General features: G+C 42.6%; 1 protein-coding gene across 1 annotated transcript; it reads right to left on the reverse strand.

The window, feature by feature from the left end:
- Window positions 1–2,741: 2,741 nt before the first annotated feature.
- LOC130736384 (uncharacterized) lies at window positions 2,742–9,235 on the reverse strand. The gene is made up of 3 exons (XM_057588218.1): window positions 8,080–9,235; window positions 3,325–3,664; window positions 2,742–3,132 (listed from the first exon to the last, which is right to left on the reverse strand). The coding sequence occupies exons 1-3, from the start codon at window positions 9,233–9,235 to the stop codon at window positions 2,742–2,744; spliced, it is 1,887 nt and encodes a 628-aa protein (XP_057444201.1).
- Between the last annotated feature and the right edge of the window lie 9,256 nt (window positions 9,236–18,491).

Below are 18,491 nucleotides of genomic sequence, written 5' to 3' on the forward strand. Positions count from 1 at the left end.
GAGATAGTGAGGTTGCACAGAGTTCCATCAAGCATTGTATCTGATAGAGATCCAAGATTTATGTCAAGATTCTGGGGAAGCCTACGTCAAGCTTTGGGAACTCAGCTGCGACTCAGTTCAGCATATCTAAAGGTATGAAAAACACTAGAAGGGGGGGTTGAATAGGGTTTTTAGCTTTTAGAAATTTCCCTCTAAGATTAAGGATAATCTTTTCGGACTAAAGATCACAAGGTGCAAGAGATAAGGGATAGAGAAAAGCACACAAAGGTTTTATCCTGGTTCACTTGATAAATCACTCTAGCTAATCCAGTCCACCCGTTAAGGTGATTTCTTCCTTCTTAGAATGAAGGCAATTCACTATTCAATGATTGTTACAACTACGCTAGCAACCTGCTCAGTGACTAACAATACAATGAACTAACAACACTAAGACAACCTTGCCTTAGTCTTCTCAAGAATTCTGACCTCACTGGTCTCTCAAGGAACTACAAACAAAGTTTGTGAAAGAGTTTGGTTTACAAAGAGATGCTTCTAAACAAGAAGACGTAAACACAATAAGAACAATGAAGAAATATTGCTAAGGTATTCGCTGAAAGTATTTCACGTGTATGCACAAAGTTTCTTAGCTGATTTCTCTGTCTTCAGCCTTTAAATACTCCAAGGTTTAGAATGTGTATCCGTTGGATGAATCTGTTTGTTGGAGGGCAGTTCTGGAATTTCCAGAGCCTACTATGGCTGAACGTCGTAGGTAAGGCAGTTAGAATAGTACATTAGCTTTTGTACGAATGACAGTGACATTGCCTTAGCCTATTGGACCCTTGATCTTGGGCGCCGCTTCATGTTGGAACTTGTGAAGCTTGTGTGATCAGAGTCAGAAGGAAGCTTGGATCCTCTGACCTTCATAACTTCTGCTTCTGGACCGTTCATCAGAACATCTGGCCTTCAAAGCATGAAGTGCTTCTGGTCTTGAGAGCTAGCTTACTCTTGGACTTCAGAGCTTCCAAGTCTTCATCTTCTGGACCGTTCCTCAGAACATCTGGTCTTCAGAACTTCAGAGCTTGGATCGTTCGGAGTCCACATCAGAGCTTTTAATCTTCAAAGTGTCTGAAGTGTTTGCTACCGTTTAGAAGAACGTAGTTAAGTGCAGAAGCGTTGTGCTGGTTACTCTTGGTCTTCAACTTCTGATTAGTATATCATCTTTGAATCAGAGTCAGAGCCTGTTTGTCACAACTTAAAAAGACAAACGTTAGAATACCACAATTTTTTATACATAATAATAAACTTTTTATCATCAAAACATAGAGTTGTACCACCTGACTAAATCTTGGTTTTACAATCTCCCCCTTTTTGATGATGACAAAACCAAGTATTTTGATGAACAATTCTTAAACAATAAACTGAATACACTCAGAGTTTAAGGTATCAGAGTTAAACTTATCCTGATATGTATAGTTTATTTAGCTCTTTCTGAATCCAAGTAATGAGCTTGATTTTGAGCTAAGCTCCCCCTGAATCTATGACTTAATGAAAACGTTAGAGTAGTCTAGATTCTGAGCTTAAAGGAATAAATGATCAGAGTGATGTATCAATCAGAGTCAATCATTTAATGAATAGTATGACATAGTATATTAAAGCATAGAGGAAATCAGAGCATATGATCACTTCAGAAGAAGTGAAATGTATTCCTTTCTAGTTCCTCATGAAAGATCTATAGTCATAACGATATGTAACTTCAAATTCTCCAAAAGAAAAATATAAATAACACATCAAAAACTGTGGTTGTACTCCCCCTTTTTGTTTTTTGTCATAAGCAAAAAGATCTGGGGTGTGAAAAACTTAGCATTGAAGTGCAGAGACTCCCCCTTAGAAAGGACTAAGTTCACAAACGAAAATAAGGAGAATAAGATAATTAATACACACAGAAAATAAGGTGTAAAATAAATGAGATGAAGAACACCGGCCAGAGAAGGAGAAACAATGTTTACCACCGGTCAAAAGACTTTAAGAAATTCAAGGATAATCTTGGTAACGGTGTCTTGGGAAGGTGTTTTAGTGATAAATGCTAGCAAGCATTCCAGGAGTATAAATAGAAGAACTTCCTGAGTGAAGAGTGCATACTCGAAAGGAATTATCATGGCAAATATCGAGAGAGCTCTTAACGAGTTGAGAGAGAGAGAGCTTTTGAGCAAAATCTGTACGCTGCTCTGTACTATAGGAGGACAACTGTGATTAGCATCCGCCAGCTGGTGTTTCGGTTGCTTGGAATGGACTTGGATCCGGTCCTGGATGCGACACTTCGCATCTTTCTAGAGTACGTGGAGGAGCTAGGCGAGCTCTTCCGAGAGGAGGCGGAAATCACCATGATGATTGGTGGTTGGGAGATGGAAGAGTGCAAGAATGAGATGGCGCAACTAATACGTCAGAGGCAGCCCATAGATAGGCAGCTAGCTGTAATGCTAGAGCGTTACCATGATATGAGAATAAATCCTCCATTCTAGATGTACTCAAGAATATCAATGAATAAAAAGTTTTTGTTTATACTGTGTGTATATGTGATGTTAGAAAGTGTGATAAATATCAGAGAATGAAAACGATAATCGAAGACAATAAGTAAAAATAAGAACAAAAAATAAATGAGAAAACCAACAAGATATATAATAAATAGTATATAATAAGAAATTAGAAAGGAAAAAGGAAAAAGGAAACTAGAAACAAGGGGAAAAGAGAGAAATCCTAAGAGACTAAGGTTTGGGATCTGGAAGCCTCTTGAGAATATCTGCAAACATTGCTTCCACACTCTTGTTGAAAACTTCTTGCTTGTCAAAACGCTCCTGAAAACTAGCAAGCTGTTGTGCAACAGCAGAAAGATCAGGTGAAGCAGATGCAGAGGGAGCAATCTGAATGGAAGAGGAGATCTGTGCAGATGCAGAGCCACTGGGTTCAGAATCCATCTGAGGGGCTTTGCCTTTCTTAAGCAGAGCTGCAAGGCGAGTGCCTTCTTCACATGCAACATTTTCATAATGAGCCTCAGCTTGAATCCATTCAGCCAGTTCATCTTCAAGTGCAACTTGGAGAGCTGCATTTTCTTCTTCTTCTCTGCGACGAATTCCGGCCAGAGCTAACTCTTGCAGTCTGAGAAAGCCTTTATATTCAGCTTGCGCTTTAAGAGTGGCTTCTCTTGCTTAAGCGTTCTTGATTCTGTTATCCTTATCATAGTCAGCATAAGCGAGCAAGTCTTCGAGTTGTATTCTTAGCCAATGCTCCAAACTGTCCAAGTAAGTTTTTACCAATCTTGATTTGGGACAATAGTCAATGACAAAATACAGATTGCGAATCATTATGTTTGCCTCAATAGTCATGCAGTTCAGAAACTCAAGAAGGTTGTGAGGTTCAAGTGAGCTGAATGAAATCAGAGCTTGGTTGGAAGGGGTGCGTTTAAGAGTGGAGCTTGAAGCTTTAGAGGTAACTGGAGCAGAGGTTTTTGCTTCAGAGTGGAGGTGTTCAGATGCTTGGTCTACAATCATCTGATCTTGGATGGGTGGATCAGATGGAGATTGTATGGCTGGGTTTTTTGGTTGGGAGAAAACAAAATCTTTGGAAGTGGTTGGGGAGTAGTTTCTGAGGGTGACGTCAGTGGGTTCTGAAGTTGTTGTAGGAACAATCGCTGTTGGAAAGGAAACAAAGAGAGGAACATGATTGGATGGGTCAGATTCATTTGAGGTGAGTCTGGGATAGGTGGGATGTATGATTGGTGGAGTTGGTGCGGTAGAGGTTTGGCAGATTTGATCTAAGAGATCTTGTTTGGATTGTTGAGGAGTTTGTTGGTTAGAGGTTGTGGTGATAGTGGTGATGGTAGTGTGAATGGGTTGAGTAGAGAGAGTTACTGTCAGAGGAGGAAGTGAGGTAGTAAGAGGAGATGGATTTGGGATAGTGATGGAAGAAAGAGGTGGCAAGGGTTGAGTTTCATCAATAGGCTTGAGAGCAAATGAAACAGAGGCAGAGGTTGATTAACTTACACGCCGGGCAGAACCTCTGGTAGATCTTGTAGCAGGATTCTGACTCAGAGCTGTTGAGGTAGAGTCCTTCTTGATCTTCTTCTTGTGAGACCCAAAATTTCAGTTATAGAATTAATTAATTAAATTACTATCCACGATTAGGTTTCGATGTATCGTGAAGGAAACCTGAACAAGTGTTTACTGAATGGAATAAATTTATGAAGGAGAAAGTTCAGGGAAAGACTAAGAATAGTATTAAAGTCGATATAAGTTATAGCGCGAGTCTTATTCGCTTACGCCTAGGGCAAGAGCGTTAGTAAACGATTAATTTACCCTTAAGAGCACTATAGAAACTAGTTCCAAAAATCTTCAGAGAAATGATAGAATTTCTCTTAATCCTTTCCATGACAAGCGTTTCGATACGAAACCCTGGAATGTACGAACGTCCGATTCTAGTTCTCGGAGGTTTGCCGAAACTAAATCCCTGATAGCTCAAGAACCTTAAAATAAACTGTCGATGGAGACTTTTTCTATTCGGAGCTTCAAACGAAGATTCCACACGCGTACACCCATTTCTTTCGATGTTTCTAATCTTTCTTCAGAAAGAAGTTTTCTCCTCCGACATCAACTGCAAAAAGTAGTTTTTCGGGTAAAATAAATTTACACCGACTTTGGATCGTTTGCCTTAATTCCAAGAAACCTATTTTGAGTTCTGGAATTCTGTCGCCAGAACCTATCTTAGAATTCACAGAGGAAGGCACAGGAAAAATCGGAATCGCGAAATTTTCATTTTTCCGCATTTTCCATCAACTATAAATAGCTTGAAAAAAATCAAAATCCTCCACCACCATTAACACCAAACCCGCTAGCTTGAGAGGAGAAGGGGAGGAAGAGATTTTCGCCGTTTCTTGCCTGATCGCTGCACCAACAGTTGCTACTCGAAGACCTCGAGGTATATATGCTATTCCTTACTTCTGATCGTCAATTCTGTCGTTTTTCTCTATGTCTTTCTGTGCTCAAAGTTTTGAGCTTTTTGTAAAACTGTCCAAATAACTTGATTTCTCTGTCTAAACTTATTCCCTGCATGCCCAAGAGCATGTTTAGCGGATTACATTTCGCCGAATCTCGCCGAATTGCCGCCGAGTTTCAATCTGCTCAAAAACCCATTTTTTGACCAAAGCTTCGTTCTTTGGATTAAAAACTCTCGACTGAGCTTAGTGTCAGTAGGATTAGTTGTTATAAATGTCGTTAGAAGCACACTCATAAAACTTATTTTTCAAAATTCCGACTTTGAGTTTTTGGGCTAAAAACACTGACCAAAATACCCCTGTGTTAGTTTTCGACCCGATAATTTTTATGAGAGTTTCCCTGGCCTGGATATCGCCTAAGAATACCTAGGAATTAAATTAGATCAAAGAAAAAGTTCGGGAAACCCTATGTTGATAGTGGCCGAAACTTATTTGGTATGGTACCGTGTCCAAAAATAATTTTTGGGTCTGTACGACCTGAGTTATAGCGTAGCTCTCTCCATTGTCGAAATTTTGGCTTTGTTTTCGTGTCATTCCGAGTTCTTTAGCTCGAGTTATGCACGTTTTAGCGAATAAAGTGTTTTTGTACAAAACTTGAATCGAGTCAAAACTCATCCATTCGGGGAAAGCCCTTCCATTCGTGCCTAAATGTTGTACTCTGAAGCTCCTTGAGCTTTTTCTAACGTTATTTGGTATTGTTTCGATTGTACCGACTTATTTTGATTGATTTTTGCTTTGTTTGCTCTAAGGTTCGTTTGTGGAAACCTTGGACTTGACTGAGCAAGCTTGTGAGTGTGACTTACACTGTGATTCTGGAGGAACTAGAGGTGAGGGCAACTTACCTTGCTAGCTAATGTTTTAGACGTCGATGAATTCGACTTGATTTATTGTTTATGCACCTGATTGTGATTGACTGGGAAACGTTTTCTGAGGCTTCGGCTGACAATGTTGAATATTTATCGCTGGATTTGTTTTGCTATTGATTCACATGTTATGTGCTAAATGGTTAATCTAGGATGTGTTGATTGATTCACATGCTATGTGCTAAATGGTTAATCTAGGATGTGTTGATATATGTGTCATGACTTTTGGATTGTGCTAATTTGATTATGCAATTACACATATATCTGTTGTACGTCAGAGTGAGGATAACGGGCAGTTATGCCACACTTATCATGAGATTTTGGGAAAGTTTGACGGGACGAACGGAGGTTCGGGCCTTGTTATTGTTTAATGGATCGAGACCTTCTCTGGGAATTACTTGGGATGATGGGATCTTTTAAACTTATAAGATTAGAGATAAACCTAAATGGAAACTATTTTACAAGGAAAATTCATAATACACTAAACAACCTCTGAACCCTTTAAATAATGATAACAATGTCAGATGAAAGCTTAGGGCTTGGATGTTAGTTTTGGAAAATGAGAAGTGTCGCCGAATCCAAGTTTTGGGGAAACTAATAAGTTTCTGAGTACGTTGATACTTCTTTGCACGATGAGCAGTTTTGTTGTTTGGCTATCTAAAAGATAAGCCGGGAAACAAATAAGTTTATGAGTATGTTGGTACATTTCGCTCGATGAGCAGTTTGTTGTTTGGCTATCTAGAGGATAAGTCGGGGAACTATAAATTTTCAAGTACATTGGTACTCCTTCGCTCTTTGAGCAGTTTATTTAGCCATCCAAAGGATGAGCCGAGAAGCTACACTGAGGCGTGAGACTTCGTGAAAGTATGAAACTCCACTGAAGCGTGAGAATTCGTGAAAGTATGCAAATTCACTGAAGCGTGAGACTTCGTGAAAGCAGAAACTTCACTAAGGCGGGAGACCTTGTGGAGACGGGAACCTTCGCTGAAGCGGGAGACTTTGCGGAGGCGTGAAACTTCACTGAAGCGTGAGACTTCGTGAAGGTGTGAAACTTCATTGAAGCGGGAGACTTCATGAAGGCGCGAAACTTCACTGAAGCGTGAGACTTCGTGAATGCGTGAGACTTCGTGAATGTGTGAGATTTCACTAAAGCGTGAGACTTCGTGAAAGCGTAAGACTCCATTGAAGCGTGAGACTTCATGGAAGCGTGAGATTTCATCGCCGTTTACCCTAGGGCAAATGACAGGGAACATTTGTTTAGTTAGACACTTGTGCGTTGGGAGGACGATACATTGTTTGACTAACCTTATCACCTAACTTCATATGTTGAGATTTTGATGATTTGATATTGGTGAACATCGTCATGTTATTTGTTGAATTGTTGAGATATTGAATATTGTGTTGTTACTAGAGATTCGATAACATGCCATGTATATACCTTAGGGTAGGCAATGCAGAATTTATATGTATATATACAACATATATATATACCCCCTTATTCTTCACATGTTGCTTGTATTATCTATTATATTCTGTGAGTTGACCCTCGCGCCTTGGCTTTGTGTTTATGTTTGTCTTTGGGCGGTCGGCCTGCTGCCAGACGTTCAACAGTTGATTCGTGATGGTTCGTCGTTCGGGGAGGACCCGGAGCGAAATGACTACTACTGAGCCTTCGACGTGGACCCGAACTTCTTGCAGGATCGGATGAGGGTCGATGTTAGGGGTGTAGTATATGGGGTTTCGTTGTCATAGCTCTGATTTTCATTTCTTATTTTGGGGCAGGGTAGGTCCCCGACTATTAGCTTTTTGTGTGGTTCTCTTTCATGAGGATCACAGGGAGTTTGTCGGACGTAGGAGGTCCTTTGGAGGCCGTTTTGGGCTGACTTACGTTCTTGGAGGACTGTATTTATAAAACGTATGACTCTAACTATGGGTCACACTTATTTGCCTGCGGGCACTACTTTCAGTTACTTGACGTTACTTTCCGTCTCTTGAGGACGCTCGTGACGATGTTTTTAGTTGCAGCAAGGGCTGTATTTATATTGTATATTAGTCGCTGTTAATCGCGATTGGGTTGAGTCTTTATTTCGACAAGTCATTTTATTTAAACCAAACGAAAAAAAAATATTCACGTTTTTCCGCTTTATTTTATTTTTGAGTCACTAAAGTGACACCTAGAAATCGGGGTGTTACACTTCTTCTTGGCCTTCTTATCGCCTTCAGAAGTTTCCACTTTAGACTTCTTTTTTCTTGGAGGCTCAGCACTTGAAGTTTCAGGAAGATTCCTGATGAACACTTCAGGATCTACATCAACGCCTTCATCCTTCAGGCTATTCAAATACTCCACAATGGCTTCTGGAGAGTCCTCCTTGGACCATAGTGGGTAACCATCGACGTAGATGCGTCTCAGAGCCAATTCGTCAGGTGATTCTTTGAATGGCTTCACAATGATCTTCTCAATAAGCTTCATGTTGGAGAGGGTCTTGACATTAATGGCTTCTCCAGTGGCCACAGTCAGATCATCCAAGCAGTTGGAGTTCTTTTGGAACTTGACTAGCCCATTCTCAATGAAGATGTCTGAAAGCATTCTTCCAAAAGGAATGTACTTGATTGAAGCTTTGTCAGAGGTGGTTGTGGTTCTTGATTTCTTTATAGCATCCTTCAGATACTGAAATAGGAAGTAGGGAAGACAGAGTTTGAACTTTATATCCAGATAGTAGAGCATACACTTCTGGGTAGCATTCATGTAGTTTGGAGAATTGGAAGTGGGTCTTGGGTTGATGCACATCAGAAGTATCTTGTGCCAGACTTTCATTTTGGCAGAGAGATCCTTAGTCTTACAATCAGACTTTGGAACCTTGTTGCCAAAGAGATGAGGATTAGCATACTTTTGAACTAACCGAATCTGGTTGTCAACATTGGTGAAGCGTTTCCTTCTCTTGTTTTCCATTCCCAGAAGCTTGGCGATAGAGATTTCTGTGATAACAATCTTCTGCCCCAGAATGTATGAGGTTATCTGAACATCATTGCAGGTGGCCTTTCTCCAAAATTCCTTGACCAATTTCACATAAACGGGCCCAGGGAGACGATTGAAGTATCTTTCCCAGCCCAGAGCGGCAACCTCAGCCTTCAAATTAACCCCATGTAGCTCGAGGTTATCGAAATCAACCCTTGGTTCACAGAGAACAGTCAATTCTTCAAAAGTAAGAACACATTCGATCGGAGCATCCTTCATTTCAGCAACCTTTTCCTTTTCTGGTTCAGGCTTTCTGGGTTGAGCCTGAGAAGATGAAGATGATCCTCCAGCACGAAGATGAGGAACAACCGGTCCATCAAAGGTTTCTTCCATGCCTTTACTTTGACCCTCCTAAGAAAAGGAGTTGAGATATTCCAGAGTCGCTGCTTGCTTGTGGCTGATTGAAGAATCCATAGACGATGATGGAGGTTTTGGGTAAAGAGGGGTTGTGAGGAGAAAGAGAGAGAGAGAGAGAGAGAGAGAGAGATGAAAATCTTCAAGATTTTGAAAATTAGTGTGAATGAGTGAAGTGATGGGAACGTGTGTGAGATCGTGGGTAGATAGTGATTTTTCAAAAGTAACCGCTGAGTAGTTGAGAAATCAAAGGTAAAGGTAAAAATCAACAGTTGAAAATTAAAGTTGTAATAATCAACATTAAATACTAATAACACACAATGGAGAATTAAGTGGTATGTATCATTACAACAGAAATTCTCAAGAGGCATAAGGAACAAGGTATCAAAATAAATCTGACACACGTTTGATGACTTTTCACAGAAGTAATACCAATGGGTACTAGCCTCTGATTAAGTACGCCCTTCTGAACATAGTCTCTAATAAAGTGATACTTTACCTCAATGTGATTGGCCCTTGAGTGTAAGATAGGATTCTTACTTAGAGAGATAGCAGTAGTGTTGTCACAATAAATTGGGATATTGATCTCAAAGATCTGATAATCTTCACGGCTAAATAAGAAAGGCGCCTGGAAAGGCTAGTAGAAGACAATTTTGACCTCTTTAGTTGGAGTCAGAAGGATGCGACGTTTTGGGGACTGCCAAGATTCAGGAAGCCGACTCTCTTGGGGACGGGTCAAAAAGAGAGAAAGGAGAAAGGGACAGTGGTGCAAATAACGGAGCAGCAGAGTTTTCAGCGCGGGGGCGGCGAACGAAGTGATCACAAGGCACTTGAGCGACCTCGAGAAAAGCCAAAGGTAGGGAAAAGGAGCCCGGCCTGCCGCCGTATGGATAAGGGAAAAAGAAAAGCAGGATATTGGAAACCAGTAGAGGTGACAATTGCTAAACCTGGGGCAGCTAAGCACGGCAAGAGGAAAGGTAAGATAAGCGAAGTCCCGCGCTACTCTGGGGCGAGCTGGCGAAGGGATCAGCCCCGCAATAACAATGAATGGGAGGCAAGCACATCGGGGACGAAGGACGAGGTGCTCGGCGTGGTGCTATGATCTGGGGGAGGGCTAAAGATAGGGGCAAGGATGCGGCGAGAGGATTGAAGAACTGGGACAAAAATAAAGATGCACTCTTTTTCTCCACCACGGGAGTTTTTTAACGAGGCATCCCTCGAATGTAAAAACTATACAAATCAAATACAAAATGGATATTCCCAGCAATACTCCTAGCTTGACTAAAATATCACGGTCGCCCGGTGGGAAAAATTCCCTGAAGGTGGCGATCCCAACATGACCTTGATGTCTGGGGATCGCTCCGGAAAGTCCGGCGCGAACCGCTGCTACACAATTAGCAACTCAACCAAAATGTCACGATCGCCTGGTGGGAAAAATTCCCTGAAGGTGGCGATCCCAACACGACCTTGATGTCTGGGGATCGCTTCGGAAAGTCCAGTGCGAACCGCTAATTACTCGTTGGCGATTTGTGTAGATAAGTTACTTATCCCAAAAGCCTCCCTAAAATATGGGCGAGCAAAACCTCCCCGAAATATGGGCGAGAACCTAAAGCTAGGCTAAATCTTGGGCAACCCATATGGCCATTGGGTCCCAAGCAGTCATAAGTCCTTGCCAGGACAAAACTAGCAAGGCCACACCTGATCTTACGGGAAATACGGTGTGAACAAAACCTCGGTTCAAAACTGAGCAAAAGTCCAAGTTTTCTTTGGCACACACTCAAAATTTCTACACGACGAAAAACCCAAAGGCGTAAAGCAAACACATGGAGGAAATATGGCAGGGCGATGAATAAAATAAAACAAGCGAAACTGCGACAAAATTCTGTTCATTAACACAAAGCAATATTAGTTACAAAAGGGGTATGGGAGAATCAATACAAAATATTTAAATTATATTAACATTCTCCGCTTTCCCTGCGCTTTCAGCAGCCACAAAGTATGCAGCGTCGAAGCCTGGAGGATCATCAGGGCCGACCAAACCCTCGGGGGTAATCTTCTTAAAGGCTCCCATTCCGCTGAGATCTATTCCCTCATAAAGTTACTGGACATGGGCTTTAGCAAGGAAGAAACCGTGGCCGCGCCCGTCCACAGCCTCAGCAACAGCTTGGACTTCCAACCTCGCTCGAAGGGTTTTGGCTTCAGAGGCCGCCTGGGTTTCCATCTCCGCAACAGCTTTGGTTTTTGCTGCGAGTTGATTTCTCACCTCAGCGAGAGACTCATTCGACAACGCCAACTCACTGCGCAGGGCCGCTATCTCCTTATCTTTGGCAATACAGGCGGCCCAACTCATGGCGAGTGCCTCGGTCTTTGCCTCCAACTCCTTCTGCAAGTCGTTCTGCTCGTCCTCTAAGTCCTCCATTCTCTCTTCACAAGCGGATAAGTCGACCTCGCGACCGCTCATCTCGATTCCCAGGTTGGTCAGCTTAGTTATTTGGGCCATCACCTGAGTCAAGAACTTGTCACGTTCTCCGTACGCCTCGAGTGTATCAAGGCGGTAACTCTCAGCCTTCCGGCGGAACTCTTGAACTTCAGCGGTAGAGACCGAATCCTGGGATAACTGGGCAAAGAGGCACCCCGCGCGCAGGAGACTCGAGATGGCTTCTTCTGCCACGCCATCAAGGTCGGAATTCTCAGCTCCTCTCATGTTATCAAAGAAGGGATCAGACAGCATAAAGTCGACAGGAGTAGGTTGCTGGTTTGGAGGAGGATTCTCTTACTCGTCAGCGTTCAGATGGCTGACGGTAGGGGAACAGGGGCAAGTAGAAGGCGAGACAGTAGGAGCTTGATCCTTGTCGTTACGAACCATTTCGTGGATTGGGGAGGCCTTGGGTGGGCTTACCTCAGCTTGTTGGGATGTATGGTCAGAAGGGGATGTTGTTTGAGTGGGATCAGGAGCGGCGTTCTCAGGGACACCTTGACTAATAGGAGTCTCCTTAAGAAGGGGCGACGTTTCCACCTCGCCGCCCTTGGGATTCAGTTCGTCCTCGCCCACCATGCCCTAGCGAGGAACGGATGACTTGTCGGTTTTGACCCCCTTGGCTCTCTTCTTTTTCTTCTTTAGCAGAAGGATAACGACTCTAGTTCCTCCGTCCGCGCCAAGTTCAGCTTCTTTGGATTTGTGGGAGTCTTCCGCTAAGGAGGGGAGACTGGTGTTGTTGGTAGAGCCCGGCGCCGGCTCGTCGGCCTCAGGAGAGGCGGTGCTGACTGCGGATCCTGGCGCAGGCTCAACCGATGTGGACCCTCGTACCCGTTTCTTTGGGGAAAGGACGGTGGTCACGGTGTCAGCATCCACAACAGTGTGTTTCCTTTTACTTCCGCTAGTGTTGAAGACGGGAGGAAATTCGAAAGTTTTGGCGGCCAGGGCACGCTCCAGTTCGATTTTAGTGAAATTCATTCCTCCCAAGAATGAACCAAGGGTGTTCTTGCGAGCGGCCTCGAGAAATTGGGAGCAATCAAGGACCGAAAGCCCAGCAAGAAAGCTAAGGACGATTTTATCTTCATCACTCAACAACGCGTCTGATGGCAGCGGAACGACGCAGGGGCTCTTGGTCCAGTAGAAGGGTAACAGGGCTGTCCCGTCCCGAAGGGTGAAAGCTTCAGGGTAAGTGGGCTGCACGGTTATGCGGAGGTACCGGCGCCCAAGCCTCATCTTGATGTTGCTCTTGTAGGTGTGAAGACGCTGGCGGCCTGTGCGAGATTTCAGGGAAACCCACCCTAGGGTTTTGGTTTTTAAAGACTTCGGCTCCACGACGTAGAAGTAAAAGAAGTGGACGATTTTTGGTTCAAGGCCAACGACATCGCAGAGGATCTCAAAACAACGAATGAAGGCCCAGGCATACTGATGGAGTTGGCAGGGGGCCACATTGATGTCCCTCATAACTTGGTGGAGGAAGGGGGAGAAGGGTAGTTTGATTCCCAGGTCGAGGAATAGATATTCGTAGACATAAAAGAAATGGGGTCTCTCCACACCATGGTCAACCGCACGGTGCTGCCAGGGCCGGCGAATCGATGAGCATCTCCCGTTGACAAGAACGTCTTTGAGAGATTTCTCGTAACAATACCCACCAGCCTGGCGGGCCATCTCAGTGACAGACTCATTGGAGGACAGTTCAGAGGTTTGACAAATGGCCTTTTGAACGGGGGTTTTATCCGCGGACTCTGGAAGGGTGGCAAACACCCGGCGCCAGAAGGCGGTGATTTCCCCCTCGCCCAAGGGAAGTCCTCTGGAGGGAGGAAGGTCAACTGGAGGCGAAGGCACAAGAGTCGTGCTTCGGGATCAAGAATAGTTTTTAGTACGGCGTGGGGAAGTCATTCTTCCATAGGAAAAAGGGTGAGTGAATATAGGATAGGGTGCTAGGGTGTCAATTTTGGTAGGATAGGAGGATTCTGGAAGTGGTGAATAATGGAGCAAGGGGGATTTAAAAGTTAAAGTGAGCAGCGGTTGGGAAATCGTGTCCCATCGTGGTAAGGCGAAATGATTACAATGGGAGAACGTGACGCGGTTTTTGGGGGAATGGCAACGACACAATAAGTGAAAAGTTGCAACCGCTAAAGTTCATTGGCTTAAATTCAAATTGACAGGCTTTATTGTGGTTTGAAGGGACATATTGTAAGGCCCAAGTTTTTCAGTTTATACCAAGTGAATAAATTCTTATTCACCAGTAGGTTTGATGCATGGCGAAGGGAAACCTGAACAAGAGTTTAGTAAATGAAATAAATGTATGAAGGAGAAAGTTCAGGAAAAGTCTGAGGTTCGTATTGAAGTCGATAAAAGTTATAGCACGATCGTTTTACGCTTAAACCTAGGTCAGAAACCCTAGTATATAGCTAATTTTCACTTTTAGGCACGACGGAAGTTAATTCCAAAAATCTTCAGAGAAATGTTAGAACTTCTCTTTTTCCATATATCACAATCGTTTCGAGGCGAAACTCTAGGATCTACGAACGTCCGATTCCAATCATCGGAAGTTTGCAGAAACCGAATCCCTGGTATTTCAAAACCCTAGAATTTCTCGACAATGAAGACTTTTTCTATTCAGAGCTTCAAATGAATATTCCACACGCGTACACCCATTTCTCTTGATGATTTCAATCTTTCTTCCGAAGGAAGTTTTCCATTCCGACATTCGATGCAAAAAGCAACTTATCGGGTAAAATAGTTTTATACCGACTATGCTTTAGTTGCCAAGAATACAAGGAGACCTCTTTATAGTTTTGGAACTCTTTTGCCAAAACATATCTATTAATTCATGGAGAATGAAGTCGGAAAAATCAGATTCGCGAAACTTTCATTTTCCCGCGAATTTCCAACCTTTATATATAGCAAAGAAAGGAAGAAAAACACAAATTCTCCTCCATTTTCTCTCCCAAAACCGCGGCCAAGAACAAGGAAGAAGGAAGAAGAGTTTTTCTTCATCGTTTGCTTGATCGTCGATCAATCAGTTGCTACTTCAAGGCTTCGAGGTATAGTCGCTAATCCTTACCTCTGATCGCTTTTTCCATAGCTTTTCTGTAGAGTTTTATGAACGGATAGTTTATGGGTTTTTGCAAAACTATCCTGAATCTTTCATTTCTGATTCTAAACCTCTTCCTTATGCGCCCAAGATCACTTCTGCCGGGTTAGATTTTCCGTTATGTCGCCGGAATTCCGCCGGAATCAATTTGAGCCTAAAATACCCATTTTTGGAGTTTTTGGTGTAAAGCTTCAACCTTTAGGCTGAAAACTATCGCCTTAGCTTAGTGCTAGTAGGATTAGTTGTCATAAACGTCGTTGGTGACGTCCCTGCAAAATTTTATTTTTGGGATTTCAGTTTTGAAAAATCCTAAGTTAAAAATCATGACCAAAATACCCCTGCGACAGTTTTTGATCCGATAATTTTTCCGAGTTCAGAATACCCTTAGTTACGGCTTATGAAAGCATAGGAACCAAGTTTGATCGAAGAAAAATCGAGCCCCATAATTGCACAAAGTGGCCGAGCCCTATTAGGGGGGAGGAGGAAAATTTCCTTTTCCGAAAACTTGTCTTTCGCGCTAGTTTATCGTACCTTAGGGTATAGATTACTTCGAGTAACCTTAGTAAGTATCGATAGCTTAGTTTCCGATAGATTCTGATAGTATTCTGTGATTTTATTGTAAAGGTGCTTTTGAGGATTTCCCCGAGGACCAACACTTTGAGAGCGAGGAAGCACTAGTTGATCATTCTGGAGAACTTTCAGGTGAGGGCTTCTCACTGAATCTCTAGTTAATGCCTAGGGTCGATGTTTCGACATTGTTTACTGTTTATGCACTGGATTGTGTGTGATTGGAAAATGTTTTCTGAGGCTTCGGCTGACAATGTAGATGATTCATCTACTGAATGTTTTTGAGATTGACTTACATGCTATGTGCTAAGTGGGTAATCTAGGATGTGTGGTGCATGCTTTATATGCTAAGTGCTAAGTGTTTATGATGAGATTCTTCGATATATGACATGTTGTTGATTGTGATGATTTAAATATGCTCTGCACTGGAATCTGAGATTCTGAATGGTGAGAATAGCGGGCAGGTCATGCCGATTTTATTTTGAGAGTTTTGAGAAAGTTTGATAGGACGAACGAGGTTCGGGCCTTAATTTTTGTTTAGTGGATCGAGACATCCTCTGGAAGCGACTTGGGATTGGGAGATCCTGAAAATGTATAAGACTTGCGATAAGACAAAATGGAATCTATTTTATAAAGAAAATTCATAAGACCTTAAATAACCTCAAAATCTTTAAGTAATGATAACAACCTCGAAGGAAGGCATTGGAAGTCAAATCATTGTTTTGGAAAAACGAGGAGTGTCGTCGGATCCAAGTGTTGAGTTTGTTGTTGTGCTGTTGGAGCAGCGTTTGTTGTTGTGCTGTTGGAGCAGCGTTTATTGTTGTGCTGTTGGAGCAGCGTTTGTTATTGTGCTGTTGGAGCAGCGTTTGTTGTGGTGCTGTTGGAGCAGCTATGTGTCGTTATGAAGTGTGTCTTTTGGTCGCAGAATCGACTTTACCTTAGGGTAAGCTTTTAGAGACTTTAACTTCCCTAGAACACGTGGCGACGTGTCGAGTGAGGACGGAGACGTTGTTTGACTAATCATTTTGCATACATGCAACATTAATGAGGTATTAACACAGGACGTACTCTGGACCTCGTCGGTTTCCAAAATGGTCAAAAGACCCGGAATGCCGTGGAAGAGCGTTTGTAGACGTCTCTTGTAGCAGATCGAAATGGCAGACCTACGGGTTTACTGCTGATCTGGCTACCTTTGTGTGGTGTAAGAGGCACGCGGGCCGAAATGGTTCCACCGTGGCTGGTGTTAGGGCTGATCCGTTTGATGTCCATCCCTTTCCGGAATGCATGTGGTTAACTGGGTTAACCTGCATATCATTTCATGCAACATGCATACTGACTTAGTGATGAGTGTTGGAACATGTTGCCTTGCATTTTGTCAAAACAACTGATTGTCGAAGCAGATGCCGTGGCATCTGACCTCGTGAGGCTAGGACATCAGTCCTCAGCTTGTGTTTCTGTTATGGGCCTTCTGAAGATTTGTTGAAGATATGTTTTGAGTTACTTGAGGAGCAAGTAACTATCTCAGAAGGGTTTTAGTTGTTGGGTTGTTATTTGTTGAAACAATCTTTGTTAAAAGATTGATTTCTATCTTTACTTGTGCAGTAAGAAACCGAATCTATCAAGATTGCGTTTTCAAATTGCTGTTATTGGAATCTGTTTCTTCAGCCCGTGCTAACCCTAAAGCCCATGCTACCGCTGCTGAAGTCTATAAAAGGATGAAGACCTAAAACGTGAAGATGACCGAAGCTGAAAGAGAGATTGAGTGTTTTAGGATTTGTTATTGTGCTTCGTCCTTTGTTATTTGTGAATCCTCTTTGCTCACTGATTCTATAAAGCAAAGAAGGGTTCTGTGTTGTTTGATTACATTCAAACTCTGATTGTTCATTGTGTTTACCAATCACTGTGGCAGTGATTGAGAGGAAGTGAGAGGGGCTCTCATACTTAGGTTGAGATTCTAAGTAGAAATACACTGGGTAGATTAGGAAGTGAACTATGAACTGAGGTGTTCATGAGTGTCTGTAATTCCTGAATCTTGAGATAGTGGATTTCCTTTCTTTGGGTGCAAACCCTCCAGACGTAGGTGAAAGTTTTCACTGAACTGGGTTAACAACTTCTGAGTGTTATTGTTTTGTTGTTAAGTTTTGTTTATTGTTAAGCGATTGTCGAACCTCTTGTCCCAGCATCGTGTAGGACAATCGTATCAGAGGGAACCTGAATTACAATTGGCATCAGAGCAGGCACCCTGTTCTGGTTGGGTGAGCTCCAGGGAGTTTATTCAAGTTCTCATGGATAACAAGGAGGGAGGATCAGTCAATAGGCCACCCATTCTGGATGGTACTAACTATGACTACTGGAAGGTTCGCATGACAGCCTTTCTCAAATCGATTGACAACAAGACTTGGAAAGCTATTGTCAAGGGTTGGAAGCACCCCACTAAGGCTGAGGTTGAAGGCACCTCTACTACTGTTGTTGAAAAACCTGAAGAAGAATGGACCAGTGTTGAAGATGAAGCTGCACTTGGAAATTCAAAGGCTCTAAATGCTATTTTTAATGGAGTTGACAAGAATATGTTTAGGCTGATCAATACGTGTACTGTGGCAAAGGATGCTTGGGAAATTCTGAAAACTGCACATGAAGGAACTACTCGAGTGAGGATGTCAAGGCTTCAGATGCTTACTACTCAATTTGAAAATCTGATGATGACTGAAGAAGAGACTATTTCAGAATTCCACATGCGTGTCCGTGACTTGTCTAATGCTTCATTTGCTTTGGGAGAACCTATGTCAGATGAGAAGCTTGTAAGGAAGATCCTGAGATCTCTTCCTCAGAAGTTTGCTATGAAAGTCACTGCAATTGAGGAGGCTCAAGACATTGAGAACATGAAGGTTGATGAACTTATTGGCTCTTTGCAGACATTTGAGTTGAAACTGAGTGGAAAATCTGAGAAGAAGAATAAGAGTATTGCTTTTGTGTCAAACACTGATGAAGGTGATGATGAAGATTGTAAGGGTGAAAATCTGACTGAGGCTCTGGCCATGCTAGCAAGAAAATTCAACAGAGCATTGAGAAAGATTGATAAAAGAACCAGGCCTAAT

The sequence above is a fragment of the Lotus japonicus genome, chromosome 2 (genome assembly GCF_012489685.1).
Source record: "Lotus japonicus ecotype B-129 chromosome 2, LjGifu_v1.2".
Classification (NCBI taxonomy): domain Eukaryota; kingdom Viridiplantae; phylum Streptophyta; class Magnoliopsida; order Fabales; family Fabaceae; genus Lotus; species Lotus japonicus.

Excerpts from the sequence above, each read along its gene's own strand:
- LOC130736384 (XM_057588218.1), bottom strand. The coding sequence starts at position 9,235 with ATGGAAGAAACCTTTGATGGACCGGTTGTTCCTCATCTTCGTGCTGGA. Across the intron at positions 3,665-8,079 it reads TAAGAAGGCCAAGAAGAAGT|CGATTGTTCCTACAACAACT; the intron begins GTAACACCCCGA and ends CCTTTCCAACAG. Across the intron at positions 3,133-3,324 it reads AACATAATGATTCGCAATCT|ACTGCAAGAGTTAGCTCTGG; the intron begins GTATTTTGTCAT and ends AGGCTTTCTCAG.